Consider the following 26,938-nt stretch of genomic DNA (forward strand, 5'->3'; position numbering starts at 1 on the left):
ATGCTTTTGAGCAACCTCCAGAGACTGCTGCGCAGGGTAATTAAAAAATGAGAAAAGATGAGGATAAACTAAAAATCTAAGGAAATATAAAAGTAATGAATCCTATTAAACATCTATCTTTTTATCTTTCAATTATCTCTCCCCCAAAATGAATTTTCTCTTCTCCAAAATGAATTATCTCTGCTCCACTTCTACACAAGGATATTTGCCATGTATTGGACAGCACTTTCAAGGACATCTACACTCAAGAAAATATAGGGAAAGACACAGTGTCCAATCTTACCAAGGCGAGGAGCTGCGACCCAAATGACTTCCATGACAGCTATGTTGAAGAACTCCGGCAGGTAGTGCGTGACACCTAATCCCTTTCTATCAAGTAAAATGTTGTACGAGTTTAACATTCCTCACATATCAAGAGTTCCTCAGGTCCACCTCGACTATGCCGAGCCCATGAGAGAAGCAAACGCACTGGAGAGTCATATAATCCAGGCCAGAGTCCGGGTGAATGGTGCAGAGATTGAGGAACATGAAAGAATGTCGGAGGAGGAGGGAGAGTCTTATCACGAGCTTGGGCTCTCTCCAGGTGAGCAGCACACCTCATGAATCATATCATTATCATAAATTTCAAGATTCAAGATTTTTTTATGTCACATACATATACATACTTTCATACATATATGCAGTGAAATGTAATGCAACGCACCTGGTGATAGCACACAATATGTCCTAGGAAAAAATAAAAATAAAAAAATTCTTTCTATAGGCCGACTAACTGACTCCTAAAACGTAATACAGTAAGTTGAATACTTATAGAATAAAATAAAAATATCTAGAATAAAGTACAATAAAAATAAAAAGAAATAAAATGGAATAGATAGAGGGAATATGCCTATGTATATACAGATATGTGCATTAAAGTGGCATGTGAATTAAAGTGGCATGTGAATGTGAATAGAGTGAGGTAGTGTTTGGGATAATACAGCACAGTATACAACAGTACGGCGCAGCAGGGGATGGTAGCTCAGGAGGTAGAGCTGGTGGTCTAGTGATCCAAAGGTTGCTGGTTCGATCCCAGGCTCCTCCTGCTAGCATGCTGTAGTGTCCTTGAGCAAGACACTTAACCCCTAATTGCTCCTGATGGCTGCGTCCGTCGGTCTTTGAACAATTGTAAGTCGCTTTGGATAAAAGCGTCTGCTAAATGACTAAATGTAAATGTAAAGCAATACGCCTTCACGAACAACCCTGAACAGTGACACAGTATGCGGTACAGTATGCTACATACAGTACAGTAGGTAGTGGAGCCTAGTGCATGGCTCAGTGAGGACCCCTGGTGAGGTCAGCATTGACAGTTCTAATGGCTTGCGGGAAAAAACTCTGTCTCAGTCTCTCTGTTCTCGCTGCGTGACTGCGGAGGCGCTTGCCTGACCGCAGCAGCTGGAACAGTCCGTTGTTGGGGTGATGAGGATCCTTCATGATCCTGCGGGCTCTGCTACTACACCTCCTGGTGTATAACTCCTGCAGGGAGGGGAGGGTAGTTCCAGTGGTACGTTCAGCTGAACGCACCACCCTCTGCAGGGCCCGCCTGTCCTGGGCAGTACAGTTCCCAAACCAGGCAGTGATGTTGCCTGTCAGGATGCTCTCCACTGCTCCAGAGTAGAAGGACTTGAGGATCCTCACCGAGACCCGGAATTTCCTCAGCTGTCTGAGGTGGAAAAGACGCTGCCTCGCCTTTCTCACCAGAGTGTCTGTGTGTACAGTCCATGTTAAGTCCTCTGTGATGTGGACTCCCAGATATCTGAAGCTGCTCACCCTATCGACAGAAGTCCCATTAATCCACAAGGGCGCGTGCGTCCTCGATTGTGATCCACGCCTCAAGTCCACAATGAGCTCCTTGGTTTTGCTGACGTTCAGGTGGAGGCTGTTGTCCTGGCACCAGAGTGACAGGTCAGCCACCTCCTCGCGGTAGGCCTTCTCATCGCAGTCGGTGATCAGGCCCACGACCACGGTGTCGTCAGCAAACTTGATGATGGTGTTGGAGCTGGACCTGGCCACACAGTCATGTGTGTACAGGGAGTACAGTAGGGGGCTGAGGACGCAGCCCTGGGGGGATCCTGTATTCAGGGTGAGGGAGCTTGACATGTACTTCCCCACCCTGACCACCTGGGGGCGGGCTGTGAGGAAGTCCAGGATCCAGGTGCACAGCGGAGCATTCAGTCCGAGCTCCATCAGCTTGACAGCCAGTCTGGTGGGGACTATGGTGTTGAAAGCTGAACTATAATCGATGAACAGCATTCTCACATAGGCCCCCTTCTGGCCATCCAGATGCGTGAGCGTGGTGTGCAGTACCTGGGAGACCGCGTCATCCGTGGATCTGTTTTGCCGGTACGCGAACTGCAACGGGTCCAAGGTGCGGGGAAGGGAGGCGCAGATGTAATCCTTAATCAGCCTCTCGAAACACTTCATGACCACCGAGGTGAGGGCCACCGGACGGTAGTCATTCAGGCAGGTTGGAGAGGCGATCTTCGGGACAGGAACGACGGTGGACCTCTTGAAGCAGGACGGGACCACTGATTCAGCCAGGGAGATGTTGAATATTGTAGTGAACACCGGAGCTAGCTGGTTAGCACAGTACTCGCCCAGATATGCCATCTGGGCCCGCAGCTTTCTTGGTGTTCACCCGCATCAAAGCCCTCCTAACCTCGTGCATGGACACTGAGAGTGCGCGCTCATCCCCAGCGGTGTAACTCCAATTAGCCGGCGAGCTAGCGGTGTTGCTGCCAGACTCCAACCGCGAATAAAAGGAGTTCAGTTGGTTGGCTAGGGAGGCGTCCACACTCGTGGCTGGGGGGGAGCTGCTCTTGTAATTCGTAATAGTCCGCAGCCCCTGCCACAAGCGTCTTGTGTCCCCCCGCTCCATCTGTAGCTCCACTGTCTCTCTGTACGTCCGTTTGGCGTCCCTCACCGCCCTCCGCAGATTGTACGACGTCGCTTTGTAATTGTCCATATTACCAGATACAAGACCGTCGTTGTAAGCGGCCGTGCGAGCATTCAGAGCGCAGCGGATGGATTAATCAACCCACGGTTTCTGGTTTGGAAATATCCGAACTTTCACCGTGGGAATGATATCATCCGCTAGCGTAGTTACAAAACTTACTACAACCTCCGTAAACTCGCTGACGTCACTTGAACTTGATTGGAACATGTCCCAGTCTACATGAGTCAGAGCGTCCTGAAGCGCAGCCTCCGATTGGTCCGTCCACCGCTTCACTTCCCTCGTCATCGCCAGATCCCGCGCGATCAGAGGCCTGTAAACAGGAACCAGCGAGATCGCGGCGTGATCTGATTTCCCGAAAGCAGGGAGCGAGACGGGCTTGTATCCGTTCTTGTAAGGAGTGTAACAATGGTCCAAAGTTCTGTCTCCCCTGGTGGCACACGTGATGTGTTGGTGGAAATTAGGCAGAACTTTTTTAAGGTTGGCCCTGTTAAAGTCCCCAGCCACCACCACAGCCACTACATTACAATTCCGCTGGGAGTGTTTTAACAGACTGCATTGATATTATATTTGTCCCCCCTCTCCAGTTGGATCAGATTTCGAGTGGTGTGTAGATGGCGATCTTCTCAAAAAGAACAACTTGATTTGTCCCCAGGACTACGTACCGAAACAAAGTCCAATTATAATGGCACCAGCAGGTATTTTGTTTTTTTTATAGTGGGGATTAAAATTCCTCACCTGGTGCTTTTTGGCTCACTACTCATCCTGTGCTTTCAGTGAAACCCAACCTACGCTACGCCAAACCGACCTTCTCATACAAAATGCGCGTGAGCAGAGAGCCTCAGGATGATGGCTACACACTGATACCTGTTGGAGACAAGAAGGAAGATGCTGAGGAGCCTAGCTTGACCCTGGAAACCAGCTCAAACACGCACACTAAAAGGAAAACAACTATTGAGGTATATGGCAAGTTCAATTTAGGATTTAACTGTTCGACAATATAAACTGTTTCGTTGTTTTGGGGGAGAAATGAAGGGCTACATTCAATTTTGAATGGATGCGTTTCAGGGGTCCAGTCGGGCCCGTCCCAGGCCAAAGTGGAAGGGCGAGATCAATGCAAAGACCCGTGCGGAGGAGAAGGATGGACTGAGGAGGATGAAAGAGCGACAGCATTTTTTGCGCAATCCACGGTTCCTACCCCTGAACGTTCAGCCTGGTGGCAAATCTCTCACCCATCCAAGGAACCAGGCGGAGAGGACGGAGCAGGGAGCCCAGAGGTACCCCTCATATGCTGTAGCAATGTAATGATGGCAAATGGAGACTGCCATAGGGCAATGAGTGCTTGTAGTATCTACATAAATTGTCTCACTTTGGGCTTGTTTTGTCATTTATCAGTAAGTAAGTAAGTGGTACTTATCATTTGATTCAGGAGAACTTATACTCTCTTTATGATACAGTTTTAAGTTACTTTAAGGAATTACCATTGTGTAGGGATGCCATAATTTACGAATAAACAAAGAAACTTCTCATCTCCAACATGGTTTCTAGTTGAATTACCATCGAACGTGGCACAATTGGTTTTGTCTTTCAACAAAAAAGGGAAGATACAACTGTTTGTGGTCTTCATGAGGTTTTCCGAATGGGGTTCCTTTATCCTCTGAACTGAAATGAACGGATGTAAATTGTCTTTATTAGTGTATTACAATCATTCATTACAGTAGTCAATAGTCATTACACTATATCAATACATTCATTGCAGTTTAACAAAATGTCAATGACTCAGTCACGTGTTCTGCATGCCCGTTCAAAATGACACAGTTTAACAAAATGTAAGGACCACTTTGCAATAAAAAATAATAACAAAATTTGTAAATACAGGCATATTAGAACTTCACCAGGATCAGTTGAGTCCAGTTTTTTTCTTATGTGGACTCCCAGGCCCTTTGTTCTCCACATGCAGCGCAGGGGTTTCCTCTCACGTACGTGTGTGAGGTTGAAGGTCACACGCCCGGCACTCAACTCTCCTCCTGTCGTGCATCGCTTCACATATTGGATGATGATGTCACTAATCATCCCGGTTAGTGGAGTTGGATGATGCCCAGCTGCATAGAGCTGCTTGCTGTTCGTTGTTTATTCAAAATTTATTAATATTACGCGTGTTGCGTGTCCAAATTGCATCAAATTTGCAAGTCGTTGCCTCCCCTGCAACACACCCGCCAAATGTGAAGTAGATGGGATAATCGAAGAACATACAGACAGACTGACAGATGCCGCTTTCCCACTAGCACTGAAAGTCGTAAATCTACCGGCAATGTTCCGTACTGGCGTCATGTGGGACTGGGAGCCGGTGTCGATGTTCTGTAAATTTAAATGTAAAGTTGTTCAGTAAATTTCCCCACTCTCAAAGTAGTGTAATTTCTGGCAAATTGCCGGAACAGCTGTGAAGTGGAAGTATGTGGGAATGGAAGCAGTCACATTTCCGTAAAATAGAGGCGGAGCGGAATCCAAATAAAGCACAAATAGTGGGTTTTTACAAATGTTTATTTCATACAAATATTTAAATTACTTCAAGCACTGGTCTAAAAACGAAACCCACTCTGTTGCCTAGTCTCGCGTGATATTAGACACCTCTTGCTGTAGCATTACGTAATGGAACCCCAAACAGTCATCTATGTAGGAAGAGACTCCATACTAGGCTTTGGCCAATTTATGATTAAATTATTATTATTATTTTTTTTATCCGCAAGGAAAAATCTGAGAATTGAAACGGTGTGAGTGCAGTTTACTATGTTCTGAAACTGTAGCGGAGAGCGGGAGGGAGAGAGGGGGCGAAGGCTCTCCCCCTCTCCGCTATGAGTTGTCCAGTAACCACTAATGAACGGGTCTCACTTCCCCTCTACAGTTCTGTACAGAGACTTTTAGGGGCAGGTGCTCCAAAAAAAAGAAAATGTACATGGAGCCCCATCATAATATGAGGATAAATTGAATTGTTAAAATAAGGAAAATATAGTTGTTACATAAGATGACGAGAGATGTGTGGGAGTTAAACACAAAGAGCAATTGCTGCTGAAGGCAAATACAGCTCATGCGTTGTCAGCAAGGTGTAAATCTGCTGAAAAGTATTATGTAAGTTAGGTAAGAATGTACTTTGTTCAGTGTGGCTTCTGTGTCACTTGTTTAATTGTAACGCTCAATGCCTTAATGCACAGCATTAAGGCATTGAGCAAAACACATATACTGTACATGTAAAAGTATATCTATGTACGTAAGATATCGATGCTTTTTTATATTGCATTATAGTTTGTGGACCTCCTGTTTCTCTACCCCAAGTGCCTGACTTTACTGTGTGTTGTGTTTTTTTACTCTTCCCTCTCAGCTTCACAGATTATTTTACCCCAATCTTCCTCCCAAATCCCTCAGCCATGCTATTCCATGAATACAGTGTCGGGAAGGTGTATGAAGTATGCTGCATATTATTTATTTGTCATATTTATTATTACATAGTTATATTTATCTGTGAAACGAGTTGAGGGACATGACCTCAGATCAAGCCTTCAAACCTATATATGTTATTATCACAAATAATTAGCAGAACCTATTACCTTTTCTGAAATGTTGAATTATATAATGCATAACATACATTACATAATATATAATTAATTATGTCTAAAATATATTTTTGGAATTGCGCTTCCTTTCCTTTGAACTTTAGACTACATTGGAGTTGAAGAATGTCACCGCCACATGCCGTCATGTAAGAGTCATCCCTCCCACGACTTCTTACTTCTCCATCGGCCTAGGTGAGGTTTGGCCCTTCGTGCTGATCAGCTTATCTAAATTATATGATCCAATATTTCCATGGCAAAGAATCCCTACATTCTTCCATCCAAACACCCTACTATATTCCTGTTTTTGGTTGTGGAAAACGCTGGAACCTAGACCAGTGTTTTTCAACCGGTATGTAAAACGAACCATTCGATTTTTCGACTCTTCGTTCATTTGATTCATTTGGTGTTATGCACAGTGTGCGAAGGAGGACTTCCAGCGAATGGTTACGTTGTTAATTATTTTTAGTTTGTGAATTGAAGATTCACTCCCTCGTCCAATCTTTTGTCGGAGTGGCTCCCGGTTCCCTAGTCATTTAAAAGAGTTGTTCACTATGAACTAATTGTTGGTGATGCATGTCTCACTATTAGTAGTCCAAAATAATAACCAGTTATACATGTTTTGGGTGTTGGGTGTTTGGACTTCACAGCATCGTGGTGTGGTAGGGCGGGTGTCTGAGAAAGTCTCCCTATTACAGAAGTGTAGGATCCGTGTAGTGTCTGTACGGCTTCGGGGCGCCACGACATCATACAAGTCCTATACACTCACCGGTGGACACATCTCACATGCACACACAGACACACACAAACACGCACACATACAGGCAGTCTCATCACAGGCACACACACACCACCAGCACCTGCTTTGAACGCAAACAGCACCCTCCTGATTACATCCCTCTCCCTTTCTTCCTCATTTACTGCCATAACTAGGACAGGAAGAGGCCACGTGCCCAATTGCTGTTCCAGTTTTCCTCGATTAACTCAGTTGTTTCGATACATGTCATCTGAGTTTTTCTGTGTACATGTTGTTGTTTATTTCTATGTTTATGTTTTTCAATGTACATGTTGTTGTTTGTTTCTATGTTTATGTTTTTCCATGTACATGTTGTTGTTGGTTCTATGTTTATTTGTCTCACCCGTGGTGATTCTCCCCCTCTTGGAGTAGTGATGAGTTGTTTAGGGACCAAAACATGATAAATAGTTCTCCAAAGAGGGGGGTTGGTGGCGGCTCTGTACAGCAAAGCTGTGCTCTTGTCATCCTACAGGTCGTCCACAGGACAGAGTTATTGCAGCAGTTGTTGTTGATTTAAGAATGAATAAAGAGTTGCATTGCAAGTTGAGAAGTTGAACTCCACTTGCAGACTAACTCTGTCCTAGATGTAATAGCATACAAATACTCTGTGTTGTATGCCCAGCATGCTGGTTAAGAAAAAATAATTATAATAGAAAAAAATGGTAGGATTTATTATTTACAAGTTAAGAAAAAAATCCAGTTTTTAAAAAATAAAGTCCCATACACTGTAGCAACGGGGAGACGTAATTGAAGGCGTGCCACGGGACGCACATGGCTTTTTTTGTTTCGTTCGATTAGGAAAAGGAAAACAAATACAGCTAAAATAAAAACACACTGTTTTTATTTGTTTTGTTTGGAGACACAGGGAACGGGGACGCGCAGTTGACCGGAAATCGCTCCATTACGCTATCTACTGTCCCGATCCAAGGCGGATTACAAATAGGAAGCTAACAAAAATAAATATATCTAAAATAAAGACAGGAAAACTGTCACAGTGCACTGCTGTCTGGAGTAGAAAAAAACTCCACTCCAATTGTCTTAATTTTGTGTATGCTTTTCATTTTCCATACAAGTAAGAAAATAAGGAATCTAAATAAGTCTAAATCCTCCTCTAAATCCCTGTTCAGAGCTTCAACTGATTATTATACAATAAGGGGTCCAGCCCGCAGCGCTGTAAACCTACATATTGTTTTTGCTCAGATTTTTATTATTATTAATCTTCTTGGCATTTTTTGTGCTAAAAGTATCTGAAACACGGCAACTGCAGTACGCACAGACATGATTGAGGTCTCGTTGGAACCGGGATGTTTCAGACATCTTGTGGTTGTGGTTGTGGAAGTTTGATCATTATAGAAGTACATTTAAAGCAGGTATGAATGAAAAACGTTTGCAAATTTAGCAGAGGGTGAAGAACTTTGCAACCTTGATTAGTTTGAGGAGTGGGCCGCTTTGTGACTTCATCATCTGATGTTATGTATGTCCAGGTGTCGTCTCTTGCGCCTTATAGTGTCCATAGTGGTTGCTCAGCATAGTGGTTGCTCAGCATAGTTTACCATATATTTACACTTGTTCGAAAGAGAGACAGCAGGAGCCAATGCTGCGCTAATGGGAACTCTGAAAATTGTTATAGAAGGCTTAGGAGAAGAAAGTTAGCCCACCTGAAATGAAACTATTGATAAAACTAATAAGCAACTTTTGCACAGTACTAGTGTGCATAAGCTGCTGATTTGTTTTACCAGATCTCTGAGAAAATAAATTAATATTATAAGGAATACTCATTTTGCAGTTGTCAATTGAGCATGGAGAAACATAATAAATTGTAAACTTCGAAATCAGAACGCGACCCCTCACGTGGTCTTCAAAACTCTCTCTGGCCCTCGAACCAAAACGTTTACTCACACCTGACCGAGACCATTGCGTTTCACAACTTTAAACTACAGTATATGTGCACATTAGCACCATTTTGTGGAAGAAAGACATCACTGCACTTAAAATTGAAGCCAGACTTCCACTGAATCAGTGTGAGGAGAGAGGTATTTTCGATGATATCCAGTGTGTCTTACAGGCAGGTTCCCAGGTGAGGGGGGGATGGTCGCCCCAGGGATGAGCTGCAAGTATACGGTGCGCTTCACTCCAGATTCCCTCGCCGACTTCGAGGACTTCATCCTTGTGGAGACCCAGGCTCAGTACCCACTTCTGGTGCCTATCGTGGCCCGACGACCCCCTCCCGTACTAAGCTGTGAGTTTAACTTATACCTTACTTGTGGTCCCTGAAATGCTGGATGGATAGATGGTTAGATGGATAGATAGATGATAGATAGATAGATAGATAGATAGACAATGTACATATACAATATTGTATATGTACATAGATATACAATAAACATAATGATGAAAAATAAACAAAATGAACTTGACTGTTAACAATAAAAATGAACAAGAACATTTTGGCAATATACAATAAATGTATAAATGTACTTGAAGATAGAAAAATTGGCATTATGTAATAAATCGATAGCTTGTTTCTTTAGCATATGAAATTTGTGTGTTCTTCTTCTTCTTCTTCTTCTTCTTCTTCTTTCGTCTGCTCCCATTAGGGGTCGCCACAGGGGATCATCTACCACCAATACCATCTGTTCTGCGCATCTTCCTCCCTTACAACAAGAAAGCATAAGAAATTTGTGTAATTTTCTTTAATATTTTTTGTTTAACTTTTGTTCGCTCCCGTCCTTGCCCAGTGCCAAGTGTCCTGGAATGTGGCTGCTGTCTAATGGGGGGGCTGAAGTTTGTGGAGTTTGTGTGCCGAAACCAAGGCCTCAGTGCCGGAACCTTCTGCATCATCCCCAAGAGCAAGTGGCCCGTCTCTAACCTGAGGGTGAATCAATACTTATTATTATTAAATAAATAATTAATTACGATAATCGACAACACATCTCTTGTATAACGTCCATTTACAAACAGTTTTTATGCCGTTATTTCTTTCTAGTCTGTGGTAAAGACGAAATTTGCAGAGCGGCCTCCCTTTGCGATCAGTCCCCCACTGTTTCATCTAGAACCTGGTCAGACCACCGTGGTGGAGGTCAGTCTCTCAAGAAGCAGCTCCATTTTGCATCGCCAACCTTGAAGGCAACTGGCCCTTTTGTGTTAACTGTCTCTCCTCATACATAAAGCTTCAAATTTAGATGTTGTATGTCTGCATATTCTGTTTTTGCCATAAATTAATAAAAAAAATACAATGTTAAATATAAATATTTGAAATATCTATTTGCTACCATAGTGTATACAGAAAGAAATAGTGAAAATATCATTTTTAGACAAATTATCTCCAACTTTAATATATTTCAAAGTCAATTTGTGTGTGTCTGTGTGTATACAGGTGATTTTCTTTCCCACTAGGGTAGAGAAGTATTTGAAAGATTTCACTATCGTCTGTGACAACTGCCAGGTGAAGGACATCACCGTCCAAGGTAGGACATTCTGTAGAACATATTTTGATAATTAATGATTCTTAAGCTGGTATTCGATTTACAAAAACAGTAAAAGTCCAACCTTTTATCGTGTGTGTGTGTGCGTGCGTGTGTGCGTGCGTGTGTGTGTGCGTACATGCGTGCGTGCGTGCGTGCTTGTTCCTGGTCCCAGGCGAGGGCCAGTTCATCGCCCTGGAGCTGGTGTCGGTGTCCGGGGAGGAGGAGCCTCTTGCTCTGGGGGAGATGAGGGACCTGACCGCCGAGCACTTCATCCGCTTCAGCTCCTCCAACCCTCACTCCGTGCAGCAGAAGAAAGTCGTCATTAAAAACAACGTGTAAGGAAACCTCCTTTTCTCTCCCTCTCTCTCTCCCACTTCCCTATGTCATATCCTTCTATCTGCCCCTCTGTTTTTTTTTTGGTGGGGGGGCGGGTTCTGCAGGGACCTGGAGCTGCCGTTCTACTGGCAGATCATGAAGCCCAACTTGCAGGCGCTGTTCCCCGGGGACCCGCCGGACCCTGCCCACATCCAGTTCCACCCGGCAAAGGAGGGCGCGTTCCAGGTCAGCCCTCCGGCGGGTCAGCTGGCCCCACGCCAGAACCAGGAGTTCCTGTTCACCTTCGGCCCCAAGGAGGTACAGAGAGCAGGGCAAAATGGAAGATCTTCAGTGGCGGATATGCAATGTCTCAAATAGCACAATATCTGACCAGGTTGATGTTGGAGGTGCTCCCTTTTGTTTTGCTGATGGTTGATGGTGTCAAACTCCTGTGTCTTGTGTCGTGTTTAGTTGAAGGACTACCACAGTGTGTGTCACCTTGTTGTCAGGGACGTCCCTCAGTTCCCCATGGAGTCCACTGAGAACAGGTACACATCGTCTCATAATAACTAACTAATAACTAATAATTGGAAGGAGGATTTCCAAATCGCGGGATTGGCAGAATAAGGCCTAACTGACATTTTCAGAATTTTGCAGGAGATCAAAAATAAACTGCTGATGACTGTAATTATTTAATCACCAACTGCATATACAAGCCCCTTACACTGATCAGCCACAACATTAAAGCCACTGACAGGTGAAGTGAATAACATTGATCATCTCGTTCCAATGGGACCTGTAGAGGGTTAGGATATATTAGGCAGCAAGTGAACAGTCACTTCTTGAAGTCGATGTGTTGGAAGAAGGAAAAATGGACAAACAGAGTCAGAGCTGATTTGGCGCCAACAGTGGGAGCTACACAATATTAGCGCTTATTAGTGGTGGTTTTAATTTTGTGGCTGATCTGATATTTTCTATATACTGTACATATACGAGTCCCTTATACTATTGGAAAAAAAACATGCACCAAGCTCAGTGCACCTGTGCCTTTTGTCACAACTGAACGGTTTTGCTTCTTACTTTTGTCTTCTTGCCACTTGATAGCTCATAAAGCTCATCAAGAGCTTTAACCCTCTGAAGTCGACAATCAAGCCTGCGCGATCGCAGGTAAAAAAAGTGACTTTGGTTTATAAATAGCTCTCTACCTCTGCGTGATTTTATCATACTCGCCCGGCAAAACAAATGCCAAAAAGGTTAGAATCGCGACTGTCCGACTTTATGTTTTAGAACAATCTGATTATTATTAAATTAGGTTAGATTTGGCATTAAGTTCGACCTTGCATATGTTATCTCTGTGTCTTTCCAAACCAACGCCTATTCATCATGCCAATGAATTTGCGGCTCCCAAATCCACATCCTCCCATTCAGCCCTGATGTTGCTTTGTATAATGACGCACGCTCTGCTCTGACGGGCCGCGGCCCCGCGCCAGTGTGACGTGCGGACGGATTTGATAAATCATCATGTCCTGATACTAAGGAAGAAAGACAGAAATTTGAATGGAGAATTGACCCAGCTGAGGACCCAATACCTGACGATGAGTAAGTAACTTTTTTTAATAGCACAAGCTAATGTTGAAATGATTTCTGCGTCTTGTACACCTGTTCGCTAATGTTAGCTAGCCAGAGTACTAGGTGGATGAGTAGCTAGCTAAGCTAGCTAGAGACCGTTTCATGGAATCCTGACAGTGTTATCGCGATGATAACACTGTCACACTCTAAAGTTACCGGTGTTACCGGCGGTAGCTAGAGGGTTAAGAGATGGGATTTTTCTTTTGCTAAGCCAGCTTAGCATTGGAGAGCACGTCCAGGCGACAGCTGAAAACAGTAGCATGCAGCCTTTATGCAGCTCTGCTCTCCTGTCCACTTAGCTGTAGCCTGTGTCTTACAATCTATTTGTTTTACTTATGGTTACAGTGACAACAAAAACACCCCTGCCCCAAGTTGCCACGCAGTCTTTGTGTGTGTGTGTGTGTGTGTGTGTGTGTGTGTGTGTGTGTGTGTGTGTGTGTGTGTGTGTGTGTGTGTGTGTGTGTGTGTGTGTGTGTGTGTGTGTGTGTGTGTGTGTGTGTGGTCCATAAGCTGGTGAGCTGTATGTAATATGTGGCATTCCCCTGCCTGGTGTGATCTACACGTATGTAGTCTTGTCGAGATATGTGTTATGTAAATATCACATCTTCTTACACTTTTAAATTTGTTTTTACAGTATGAGAGCATCTCTACAAGCTGCCACAGAAAATCAACTTGCGCCTACACTGGCTACTAGGCCAAGACCGCATGATCCATTTTACTTGAACATGATTGTTGGTTCTAGAGTTGCTTTTCTCACCGAAAACCATTTTTTGAGTTTTTGTATATAGCTTTTGTGACATTTTTAATAAATCTTTCAAAAACTTCAAACATTTCTTGCATTGCTCATTGTGCCCACTCCCACAAGCCTGCAACCTCATTTCTCTGTCTGAGAGTCTGACAGAGAGAGGGCCCAGCCTGCTGCAGATCCACACCTCTAATGGCCCCCACCAGCGGGTCATGAATTTTCAGGTCATTAGCGAATGGCTCCTCTCACACCTTGAGTTAACTGAAATAAAGTTGTGATAAAACCTTGTTTTTACCTATTTAGACACAAGATTTGATCGCCTATTTTGACTTCATTACATACCCAAGACCTTGATGAACAACTTTTTTGTATTGACAAAACAGTTGGTGAAGATATTCTAGTGTGTGCTATGACAACATTTCTGGCGGCAACACAAAATACAAAAACATCCTCTTTATATCTTGTGTGTTTTAGATCTATCTAAAAGCTGCATAATGATATTGAGCAATCTATTGATGGCATATACATGTAGCTGTGATTTTCCTTCATATTGATATATCAACTACTTTGGAGTCAGAGTGTGTTAAGTTCATTATATTTAGATAAATATCAGACCACACCAAAATCACAACGCTTCCTTTGAATTCGGCTGGGACCCCAGAGGCTTAAAATGAAATATGAGACAACCGTTTTCATCTCAGTTTGGGTGTCAGTGTCGGTGTCAGTTTGGGTCCTTTGACGCCAGCCAAGCCCTCAAAAGATGAATGTGTAAACGAGAAATTAAAAGCCAGAGACGAAAACAGTAGCACGCGGTGGTCTGCTGACGTCAAATATCAGGCTTTTATTTCTCCTGTTTGTTTGTTCATTCGTTTGCTCATTATTTTTCCTCCGATGGTTTTGTACCAACAGCACAGGCGTTCAAAACAACACAGCCCCCAAAACAAGCAATGTCATCGTCATGGAGATCGAGGTGAAGGGGTCGACGGAGCCGCACCACATCCTGCTGGAGCCCTACGCAGTCACCTTCCCCGGAGAGACTTTGATCAGCAGAGCCACACGTAGGAACTTCAAGGCAGGTCCTTATGGGGAATGTTTATAGTGACAAAATTAATGTACACGGATGGATGGATAGATGGATAAATAAGATGCAAAACCTAATAAACCTAATAATAAACAAAACACAATAAAATAAACCAAAACCATAAACCATTAAAATATTTGGCAACATTCAATAAACAACAAACACATGTACAATGAGCAATGCATCTCTGGAGCAACAATTTACATTCTGACAAAATAGAGTTGTGCAATTTAGCACATATATATATATATATATATAAATATATATATAAAAAAAATTTTTTTGCCGGTGTTGTATACAAATCTCACTGCTTATGTCTTTTTTTTCCTTTAAGATGTGGAACCACTGTAAATCCCTCATCCACTTCCAGTGGGAGAGGATCAGCGGCTGCCATGTGATGGAAGTAGAACCCTGCGCTGGTGACTTAGGTACATGACTCAGGAGAATCATGAATATCATCATTATCACCTGAAGTTTTGGCAGTAAATCCCATCTTAAGACCCCTTCCTTTCCATATTTTATCGTGTGCCTGTTCTGACTCATGTAAAGTGTCTTATCTCTTATCGTGTTTTGCGCTTTTCCGTCCTTATTCTGTGTATTTATTCTGTTTTCCTCCATTTCCTTTCACTTTGTTTCGACATTTGGCACCTTGGCTGACCGAGGCTGAAACTCAAACTCAGTGCAGGCGAATGAACTCAAGGTTTAATATTGATAAAGGTTTGATAGCGATGGGTTTTGGGTGCAGAGGTGAACGAGTGCTTTGACCTGGATCTGATTGTGACTGGAGGAAAACCAGAGAAGGTCCTCACCCATCTGCTGTGCCACATCCAGAACCACCAGCAGGCCGTCACCCTGGCAGTGGAGGTCACCTTCAAGGTAAAAACAAAACAAAAGAGAAGTAATGATTGGCTGTCATTATGGTAAAAAATGTCTCCATCCATCCAACCAATCCATCCTCCAGTACAATCTTATTTTTGGACTTGTTCCTGTACCAGGGTCCCAGCCTGACCCTCAGCGCTCCCAGCCTAGACCTGGGGCTCATCAGACTGGGGGACCAGGTCCAGACCACTGTCCACCTCACTAATGCCTCCCAGATAGAGGCTTCCTGGAGCATGGAGGAGAGACAGGAAAGTCCGAAGCAGGGTGACCATCCACAGGTAGAGGTAGGTCGAAACGTGGTAGGTCAATCACAACTAGAATTAGTTTATTCCACCAAGTTCAATTTCATATGCAAGGAATTTGTCATGGTGGGGATTGGTTTGTTTCCCTACAAACAATTAGGATAAAAAGCTTAAAGGTCAATAATGAAATGAAATAACAAATAAAATAGAAAGAAAATAAAAATTATAATAATAGGCGTTTTCGCACCGCAGGAACATTTTCATAGTTCTAAGAACTTTTTAGCGGAATCGTCCCTTTTTTGTGTCCGTACTGCAGGAACTAGGCACGATCGTTCTTAGAATGCCGTTTTGAGGAAGTCTTTAAGCTCCTACTCCAGGGCAGGCACTGACTGTTCAGTGACGTAAGTGTGCGGCCCCTCGGACTGAGGACAGTTCGCCTGGTCGAGTGCCTGCAGACCAGCCCACGCACACTCAGCGGTAATAGAAAAATAACCAATAAAAATAGAAACCAAAAAAAAAGATTTTTTATTTTAGATTTTTATTTATTTTATTAATTTTCCGATGTTAATTGAATGAATGAACATGCGCCCGTAATCCCTCTGCGCTGTCCCGACGCGAGCCCTTGTCTGACAAAAGTCTGAACAAACTTTCAAATTACGTCTTCTAGATCTAATGAGTGAAGATCCAGCACCTGGATTGTTTTTTTGTTTTTTTTTCTCGCCTCAAATTTGTTCAGAAACAGGTTTTAGTGAACCAATAAGGTGAAATCAGTGAAAGTTACCGGGTAAATAGAACACAGATCTCTGATGCTGAAACTCTGTTGGCTGACGTCACTTCAGAGTTGCAGTGCAGTGTGAATACAACCAGAAGAAAAGCCCTTCACGGTGTCTAGTTCTCTGGGGACCTCCCCAGTTCTTAGTTCCCCTCACTGAGTCCCCACAACTGTTTGGCGCCTAATGATAATTAAAATAGCCAATTATACAAATATAGCCCATGAAAATATACAACAGAAATAGCCAGATATATGAAAATATACAGAATGTACCAAATGTGATTCTATGCACAGGATGAATTATTGGTATAGGTATATCGAGTATAAATTAAAAATGATTACTAATATGGTATTAGTAATATAATATTACTCGTATAAATATCAGTAATTTATTAGTGCTAATAAATTACTATTATGTACTAAAGAAATTTAGAAAAGTGTGAAAGAAGAGTGTACGTAATTTCACGGATATTGCACAAGTTAAAGGGATAAATCTAACAATATGACTGTTAGGGCGTACAGTATTTGGTTTATACATTACATACTGTATGTTCCTCAGATCTCGCTGCAGCCCAGGGCCGGCTGGCTGCCCCCCATGTCCTCCTGTAACGTGGTCGTGATCTTCAAACCGTGCCGCTGCCGCCACCTTGACACCGTGCTGGAGCTGCAGGTGGAGAAAGGAACCGGGTGGTGAGGAAAGCTGCTTTTTGGAACGTTGGAATTTGTAATATGTCTTACCCTTTAATAATAACAAACCCATCTTTCCTCTCATATCAGCTATTTGCTGGTTCAGGCAGACGTCCAGTCTCCTCAGCTGTGCTTGCTGAACTGTGAACTGGTCTTCTCTGAAATCTACATTGGGGTCCCGGCCACGGGCGTGGTGACTCTTTTCAATCAGACCCTGCTGCCCGCTCACTTCACCTGGATGGTATGCTGAACCACCACAAGTATTTTAGAACAATGCCATAATACAAGATTAAAGACTATAGAATGTTGGATTTTGATGTTTAGATATTATGAGAAGTGTAGTTCAGCCCTGTAAGGGTGATGATGAATTGCACTACACATTGCATTAAAATGTGATAATTAGCTGTCTGTCTGTCTATGTCTAAAACAAATATATTGACATTCCTGTCATTATGGAAATATTGAAAATCCTGAAGCATGAAAATCTGCTTTTCTACTCCTCTATAAAATGTCCCTAAAACAATCCAGGTTGTCAGTGATATAATCATATGTTTTACAAACCAGTCCCAGCTGAAGGGCAAACAGGCCTCCTTGTGTGCAGCCAGTTTCGACCCCTCGACGGGGACTTTGGGGCCAAACGCCAAAATGAACATCAAAGTCACATTTACCTCTCAGACGGATGTAAGTATCAATGCACCTGGAATACTACCTATTTAACTAAAGGCTACCAGATGGGGTTAAAATGTCCATAGTGTTTTGTTCTTGACCAAGTTTGTCAGTGATATATATTGTAGCAGTCTATCTCGTACCCCTTTCCCACTGCGCCAAAAACCCGATAACACCCACCAACATCCGGCATTTGTCATCATTGGAAAAAGGAAAAAAACCCGGGTTTCAGTCCAAGGGCAATAGACAGGTTTTTATCGGTTCCACCTCTGATTGGCTTTGTTGTAAATAGGACACTGGGGTTGACCCGCTCATTTTGGCCCCTTTAGCGGCGGGATGCCACGCATGTTGAAGCTCCGGACGTTGGCACGTTAATAGACAGGAATATCCGTGTTTCATTCAATTATTTCGTATCCCATTTAGAATCCGAAATCAGAGGTTTTTCCCTGCGTGTGGGAACATGAAATGTTTGGAGCGTGGGGATCGCTCTGTGGGGAGCACAGCGGAGAACCCCCTCACTGCCCGCCGGGCTCGGAGCCACTCCAGTGTCGCTCGGAGGAGTGTCTCCGCTCCCCACCACCGAAGGACCAGTGCGCGGGTGCGACTGTAGTGAGCACCGTAGTGTGCTGTAGTGCGCACGAACGATCCGATCCTTTTGAACAGCTCAAAAACATTTTTTTCCAAAGTTTTCGAATTTTACGGCATTGTTTGTTTAAGTTGCCGTCTCCTCTGCTGTTTTGTTCCCAATCACACTGGCACCACTTTTCTGACGTGTTCGCGACATTGAGTGTGACACACCAGAAAATATGCCATTTTTCCTGGCAGTGTCGATCACCTATTATAGTGGGTTTACTCGGATTTAAAAAGCCCAGGTAAACCTGCTAAAAACTTGTCACTCAGTTCTGACTGCTTGTCTTTTAGTTTGTCAAGGCGACTCCTCTTCTCCTCTCTTTCAGTTGGAGGTGACCAAGGCCTCAGCTCTCTGCGAGGTCCAAGGGATGAAGGTTCCTCTTGTCCTGGAATTCTACTCCAAGGCCAAGAGGCTTGATTTTTCCTTCTCAATTCCCAGTAAAAGGTACAGACCTAGGAGCCCCATGGTACCTGTTGCTTATTGCCTCAATAAAACATCTGATATATAGTAGGGATACCACTTTTGCATGTCCGATACCGATGCAGCCTTGAGTATCGGCCGATACCGATACCAGTGCGATCAGTCTTTTCCCCCTCTCTTCAACAACTAAGCTGTAAATAATACATTTGTCTGGATGTACTTTGCTTAACCTAGCCATCTAAAAAACAAAAATGCTCAAACTGTGAAACAAATATTCTACTCCCCTAAAGGAAAAAATACACAACATGACTCGGTTATGCAGAGTCAGAGTACCTATCTTATCATTCAGCTTTTGGTCTCCTGGGACCTGAAACTCATACGTCTCTGTAAACGGACACACAGGAGGTGTGAGGTCTGCGACTTCCACTGCTGTTCTAAACACACAATGCATTTGCCGGCCACAAAGGTGTGTCAGTCAGTTAAACAAGTTTGATGTAGAATTTCCATTTAAATGTTGTATCTTTTGTCACAAATATAAATAATATATTTTAATATTTGTTGTTTATTATAGGGATAACAATTAAAAAAGCTAATATTGTTATTTATAGTACTCCAAATTGATGTGTTCTTCGACGTGCAAACATCACTTAAAACACTGTCTTTATTATTTTTATGTGTTTTATATTTTTTAAATCTCTTTATTTTTCTATGCACTTTCAATTTTATCTATCGTATGTAAAGCATTTTGAATTGCCTCTCTCTCCCTCCCCCTCCCTCTCTCGCTCTGCCCCATCTGATTCTCTCTCTGTCTGTGTGTGTGTGTGTGTGTGTGTGTGTGTGTGAGTGTGTGTGTGTGTGCGCGCGCACAGGAAAAAAAAAACTTGGCGATACAATATTACTTCTTTCTACTTATCTACTTATCTTTCTTTGTTTTGACTTCATTTTGATGAGGGGTATTGTTTTTAATTAGTTGTGGTGTATAGGTACAGCAGGTGGGGGGTGCTGGGGCTGGTGGTCTGTGTGAGGTTCGCAGTGATGTTGGACTTCACCGGCTTGACACGGAAGCACGGCTTGTGCGCTGGCCGTGGCACAGGTTGTGACACATCTCTCTTTGCTGCATGTCGCTCCAGGTTTAGTTGAGCATTTACGTGATAGTTTAGGTTGATGGATCGTATCGGTTTCTACTTTTTTTTTTCGATATCTGATCCAGTGATTTTGGCCAGTATCGGACCGGCACATCCCTAATTTATATTGTGTATATATATACTGTATATCTATCTGTCTATTTTTATATCCATTTATCCAGGTCGGTGTCAGAGGCTCCAGAAGACCAGTCGTCTTTGGTTCTGGACTTTGGCGACGACGTCGTCCTGAAGAAAGCCGTCTCGAAGCGATTGGTGATTACAAATCACACGGCGATCACCGCCCCCTTTGTGATCGAGGCCGAGTACTTCACGGGACACGCTGCCTCTGCCGCATTGCTGAGCGAGCGATCACGCCAGGGGTGAGAGAGCCGATAGGACAACTGAGGCGAAAAAAATGGATTGTTAAAATTGTAATGGAATGATCTCTATCTCCAATGCAGATTCACACACATGAAAAAGCCACTTCACTCCATCCAAGCCAAGAGGGTAGAGGAGAGAGAGCAAGAAGGTATAAAAATATGGACACACTGAATTGAATCATGTTCAGAGCAAACGTTGCAGGACCATAACCTTTTTTTACTTATCGGCAGAGTTTGTGAAGAGCCTGCTGTCTCACGGGAAAGGCGCAGCGTTCTTCATCTTCCCCAGCACTGGGACACTGAAACCGTTCGGCTCGCAGAACATCGTCATCACAGCGCACACCGAAATGTGGGGAGAATACAGAGACCAGCTCATATGCACAGTACGTGGGTCTCAGGTTATCGACCATATACCGTACAGTATATCAACCAGTAGATACAGTAGATTAGACCTTGTTTACCTTACAAGTGTGATAAAGGGGCTTATTCCATGACTCTGTTGAATACTCAACTCGAAAGCCGCAATCTGCGGTCAGTTATTTCTGAGTAATGGCCGCTGTCTGTTAATAATGACCGTTCCACGGGCAACAAACTCTCCACCTGGTTTCACGCCCCTCGTATCACTCCGCCTACATGCTAATGCTAACACTAGCATGTGGCGACATCTTGTGACGCTACATAGAAACTACAATGGAACACACGAAGAGGTGAATGTGGACATGTCCAGTTTCGCATTTAAGGGGACCTATTAAGAATAACTCAGATTTTCAGTGCTTGTGCACATAAATTTGTCTCTGATGGGCCTATAATACACCTTTCCCACTGCACCAAAAACCCGATCACGCCCGCTAACATCATTTGTCACCAGTGGGAAAGGAAAAACCCAGGTCCTGGGTCAAATGACCCTGCAATAGACACAGGTTTTAATTGGCGCCACCTCCGATCGGCTCTGATGTGAACAGGATGCCCTGGTCCACCTGCTCATTTTGTCATGAAAATGGTATACGACAACCCAGTCAGTTTTTTGTTTTTTCAGTTTTTCTGTTGTTATAAAATAAGCCTACGTCAGGTTGGGCCTGAGTAAAATGAGAACCACCCCCCATCTGAGTAACACCAGCCACAGCTTGAACGCCTCGGGAAGCGCTCTGTTGGCTTCACACTGCACAGACCTGCAAAAATATTTTAAAAGAAAGTGGAATTAAAAGCACTGAGTGTGACAAAACCCAGACTATGGAAATATAAGTATTCAAAAAAAATTCTGCTGTTTATTTCTAAGAAAAAAAAAAGTATGCAGGTAGATAAACTGTAGGCTGCAGTGCGCAATCCGCTGTGCAATTCCCAAAACAAAACCACTAAAAATAGTGTTTTTATTGTAGATTACATTTTTTTTAAATTTTATTTTCTGACGTTTACATGAGGTTTACGTGTGGTGTCTCAGGGTGGTCCCTCACCAACGTGGAGAACGGCAACAAAAGTCGGAAAGAACTTTGAAATGAGGCCTTGTAGATCTAATATGAGTGAAGATTCAGCAACTGGATTGCTTATTTCTCGCCTCAAATTTTTTCAGAAAAAATTTTTGGTGGACTGATAAAGTGAAATCAGTTTACCCAGAAGAAAAGCTCAAGCCCCATTGGCTCACAGAACCCGGAACTTGTGCTCAAACCCCATTGGCTCACAGAACTAGGGGCCTGGAAGCTCATCAATATTTAAAGCGACACGCACAGAAACAGCCTGTCGAGAACAGGAGGGGTATAGAGGCATGTTATAATGGCTAGAATACAAAACCTGGGTAGTATTTTCAGCAAAAGTTTTCAAAAAAACATGTTTTGGGGACCTCAGAGACTTATATTAACGTGTTGAAAAGGAGCATGAAAGGTCCAATTGAATAACAGTGTATGTTATATGTAGGGAGAAGTTTTTTGCAGGGTAAAAAGTTGGCTACTTTGTTGCAGTGTTGTTTTAGTACTACATTATTGAGGACCACTGTATTTTTCTTAGCGGAAGCCCTTAAACTAGGTACACAGTGCAGGATAATGTACAGAAAGCGGAGTCCTTAACCCTTAAAAACTTTAAAAAATATCCTCATTATAGCCATAAAACTTCAGCCATTGTTTTTATACTTCCTGATCAGGCAGGTGATCTGGAGCCCAGACGCATCCCGATGCAAATGAGGGTCAGTGGCTGTCCGCTCTACTACCAAATCATTGGTCCACGTCTCGACGACCAGAACCAAGGACCAACAGTACAGTCAGTCTTACTTTTTTTGGATTTTCCAATGCTTAAATATTATGCCGTTTGTTATAACACCTACAGGATTTGTCATGGCTTCACAGATGGTTCATAGACAAATGGAAGCCCTTTTCCCTACAAAAGCTTTTAGGCACCTATTCAGTAGGACTTATGTGCGTACACACTGAATATGTGAAAGGCGTTGACTGGACGTTGCTGTGTTTGTCTTCAGGTTTGGGACTCATGTATCTGGAGGGGACACGGTGTGCCGTTCTTTTCGCATCAACAATCCCAGCCCGTACGGTCAGTATTATCATAAAGGCATTAATGCATGTACTTTTATGTTGCTAAAAGTCTAATCATGACTCCCCGGGCTGCTTTTCCCTGCTAGATATCCGCATGGACTGGGAGACGTATAATTTAGATAAGGACAATCAGAAGCTGCTGGACATGGACGTGATTTTTGGGGACGCCTTTCCTGTGAAGGACGCTGCCGGCCGGGAGCTGGTTGGTGGGATGTTAGCACTTTCTGATGACGACCTTCAACTAGACGAGGACCAAGAACCTCAAAGCCACACCCCTGGACCTGAAGAAACAGGCTCCTCCCCCGAGAGCCAGTCCGTGAGTTAATTCAAAGCTGTGGTCGTCAACCTTTTCAAGGCCCAAGATCACGACAGCAGTGAATTTACAGTCCAAGACCTCCCTATTGTAAATGGTGCAGAAAAATATTGTGGTGTTGGGGTGGTGTGATTTGAGCAGCCACACCTGTCTTGGGTCTAGGTTATTGGGCCCGGGATCAGGGTGGCTGTACGCCTGTTGCTGGTTAGAACAATCAACGAGCAACAGGCAAAACCCCACTGGTGTGTTCGCAACATCTCTGCCTGTGTCCCTGAAGCGCCACTGTGGCAGTTTTGCGTGCCACAGGCCACCCGAGTGGCTTTTTCAGGGCCCTCTGGCACAGAGACACAGGCAGAGATGTTGCAAACACACCAGTTTATTGTAGAGAGTGGGCAAGATGGAACAGGCCTGGAGCAGATGGAAAACTTGTTATGACAATGGCTCCTATCCTGTGTGTGTGGGGATAGGGGGTTTTACCTGTTGCTCGTTGATTTCTTTAACAAGCAACAGACGTACAGCCACCCTGATCCCAGGCCCAATTACCTAGACCCAAAACAGGTATGGCTTAATCCACCCAACCCCCACATCACAAATATATTTCAAATTTTAGAATATTTCATCTTTTATTATTTATCAAAGAGATAACTTTTCAAGTGCATTTTTGTCTGTAAACTAAGTAGCAGAAAGCAGAAAAAAGCAATGCATCTTTAAAGGTGCAGTGTGTAGAATTTAGTGGGATCCAGTGGTGAGGCTGCAGATCCCAACCAACCACAGTCTCTTCTACAGAGGCCCGAAAAATGCGAAAGGCCAGTGTAGCGAAAGGGGGAGAGGCGAAAGGCTAGTGTTGAAGAAACATGGCGGTGCAACATGGTGGCATCCGCGGAAGCCCATGTAGATAAAAACAGCTCATTTTAAGGTAACAAAAAACACGGTTATTATTTTCATGGGATTATACACTATTTAAAACTAAGTTACGAATATTATATTCCATTTCTGTCCGTTCCGTAAACCCTACACACCGCACCTTTAAGTGAACAATTCTTATTTTGAAATGAACAATGTTGATTTCAAGTTCACTGATTTTAAGATTTTGCTTTTGAAATGAATGCAATCAAAAAGAAAATGATAGGCTAATACTGTACAGCTCTATGTGAAAAATGCTTATTTTGCAAAAAACAAAACTAACACAAAACAAACAAAAGGTCATACATACTATGCAGTGTAATTCACTTTAAAGGCTAAAGTCAATGTTATGGAGAAAATAGACGCTGTACTGTTGGTTTGTGCTTTAAACTCTTATATCATGTCACTCAGTGCTGAGTGACATGATGTAGGAGTTTAAAGAACAAACAAAGCAGCACCACAAAGCAATTACACAAACGTAAAACTGAACTGCTGCAACAAAACAACTTTTTCCCCCTTGTTAGGGACCTTGGCAGTAGTCATTGAACCAGCCACTGGAACCACTTAATTGGCAGGATTTATTTTATTGCTCCTTGTCATAAAAAAACAACAACTTTTCCCTTCTCTGCACAGAAGAAGGATGAAGAGAAGCATGTGACTGAGAAAGACAGTGTGGTGGAGGAAAGCTCAGTCTACCCAAAGAGAAAGCTCATTTCTGTCTACATCAAACCTCATATAGGCAACGTCTCAGACTACCCCTACTTCATTACGCCACAGCAGATAGTACGTATATTCATAATGAGGATGTTAATAATAATATCCCTGTGATAACACTTTACAGCTCTATGCACTGTATTTACATGTTGAATACCTATCCTGTATGTATGCAGATGATTCCAGCCAAGGGCAGCAGCACCATCCATGTGTCCTTCACCCCTCTGACCCTTTACGGCTCATCCTGCGAGAAATGTGAGGGCTTCGCTCTGGGCTTCTTGAGCCTAGACTCTCGGGTACCACGCTCTTATTTTAACCCATTTCACACTGTTTAAGCATGTTTTTCAGTGTAAAATCCCAGATAAATATACAACAATCTTTTGAATACTTTCTTGCGTTTTTTTGATAGGCAGCTACTTGTATCCCAGGTAAAGTTCAGAGGGCCCAAGGTTTGGATTTCGCACCCGTGAGAATGGATCTGAAGGGAGTCGTCAAGCACGCCCAGTAAGAACCTTCAGACCAAACTGGGTCCAACTCAGTTTATGAGGCAGAATAGCAATCACCCGAGGGGAGGCGGTCTGAGGATGTGGAAGATTTCTCTCCATGGCTTTCTTGTGCTGTAGGCTCTCGGTTCAGATGGAGGACGACGAGGAAGTGGTGCAGTTCAGCGCCTCGGCTGGAGAATTACTGCGGGGGGAGTCTGAGAGCGAGGTGGGTCAGACCTACCTGCACTGCAACGTGAATCCACACACTGTACGGAGGATTTTTTTGGCCAATTGTGTCGTGGTGCTCCTCAGCTGTTGGTGGAAGAGTTTGACAACATACAGAGCCTCCAGTTGAAGAACACCACGGAGATGCCCCTGTACTTCAGGCTGGCAACCCAGCCTCCATTTTACGTGCTTCACCCTCACCCCCGAGCACAAACCAACTGCTCCAGCAACACTCCCACCAGCAATGGCGAACTGCTGGAGCTCCAACCACGCAGCTGCCTGCAGGTCTGGAGCCAAACTTGGATGCCGAGGGCTCACTGTCCAAGATTTTACCTGATCTTCGGTTATCCTCTCCAAACTGGAGCTACATTCCATTTTTGTGTTATGATCTCCAGGTGAGAATGGCCTTCCACTGCTCCCTATCTCTGCTGGACCAGGCTCGGGCTAAAGGTAAAGGCGGGAGCAGTGTAGGAAGGACAAAGCTGAGATTCCAAGACGACCTCCTCATCCACTACAGCAACAACAGCCTGCAGGTCAAACAAACTGTATAAGGAATGCAATATATTGAGAGTTCAGGGTGTGGTGGTTTTTTATTTATTTATTTATTTATTATTTAATGTTTTCCATGTCTTTTTGGGGGGGGGTTGGTTTCTCTGCAGAGGGTGTCTCTCTGCGCCCACCTGGACCTGGCTACGCTGAGTCTGTCCACCAACAAAGTGGACTTCGGGACCTGCTATGTGGGCCAGTCGCACGTTGTAGAACTCCATATTTGTTGCGAGGGGGTCTGCAGCTTCTGGAGAGCCATCATAGGTAGTACCTGTTATTGAAGAGATTTTGTAAAATATCAACTTCATTAATCCACTTCACAATGTGTTACTTATCCTTACAATCAATACATTGCCGAGATATGTGGATGCCTGCTCTCCGAACATCTCCAAGTTCCAAATTCATGGTCACCCCTTTACTGCTTGCTTCTCTAAATGCCCTCCATTAGATGTTGGGACCTTGCTGGGGGAATCTGCTTCAATTTGGCTGGATGTTGGATGATGGATGTTATTATTCCAGTTCATCCCAAAGCTGTGGGGTTGAGATCAGGACTCAGGAGCAGGAAAGAAGCTTCCCCAAACTAAAGTACAGAATAGTCTAGACTGTCTCTGTACCATTTCCCTTCACTGGAACTAAAGAGTCTAACCACAAAAAAACCCCAGCCATGCAAACACCATTGTTCCTCTTCCCCCACCAACGATGCAGTCAGTATCATGCGTTCGGATGGGTAGTGTCCCCCTGTCAACAAAAACCCAGATCTGTCAGTGGGCTATCCAGATGATGAGGT

The 26,938-nt window shown here is 43.7% G+C and overlaps 1 protein-coding gene across 1 annotated transcript; it reads left to right on the forward strand.

Annotated features, from left to right (window-relative positions):
* Positions 1-26,432, forward strand: dlec1 (DLEC1 cilia and flagella associated protein; the record flags this gene model as incomplete). The annotated part of the gene is made up of 34 exons (XM_080020420.1): positions 1-36; positions 201-344; positions 427-583; positions 3,770-3,951; positions 4,205-4,269; positions 6,369-6,453; positions 6,705-6,792; positions 9,459-9,632; positions 10,132-10,268; positions 10,380-10,472; positions 10,770-10,860; positions 11,033-11,195; positions 11,301-11,493; positions 11,647-11,723; positions 14,459-14,607; positions 15,376-15,506; positions 15,626-15,787; positions 17,083-17,213; positions 17,301-17,451; positions 17,775-17,891; positions 18,833-18,951; positions 20,234-20,431; positions 20,513-20,580; positions 20,663-20,814; positions 22,563-22,678; positions 22,893-22,963; positions 23,052-23,281; positions 24,815-24,964; positions 25,072-25,191; positions 25,305-25,399; positions 25,519-25,606; positions 25,693-25,890; positions 26,001-26,138; positions 26,265-26,432. 34 exons carry the CDS (start codon positions 1-3, stop codon positions 26,430-26,432), a joined length of 4,437 nt encoding a protein of 1,478 aa, XP_079876546.1.
* Positions 26,433-26,938: the final 506 nt, after the last annotated feature.

This window comes from Zeus faber (genome assembly GCF_960531495.2).
Source record: "Zeus faber genome assembly, chromosome: 19".
NCBI classification, from domain to species: domain Eukaryota; kingdom Metazoa; phylum Chordata; class Actinopteri; order Zeiformes; family Zeidae; genus Zeus; species Zeus faber.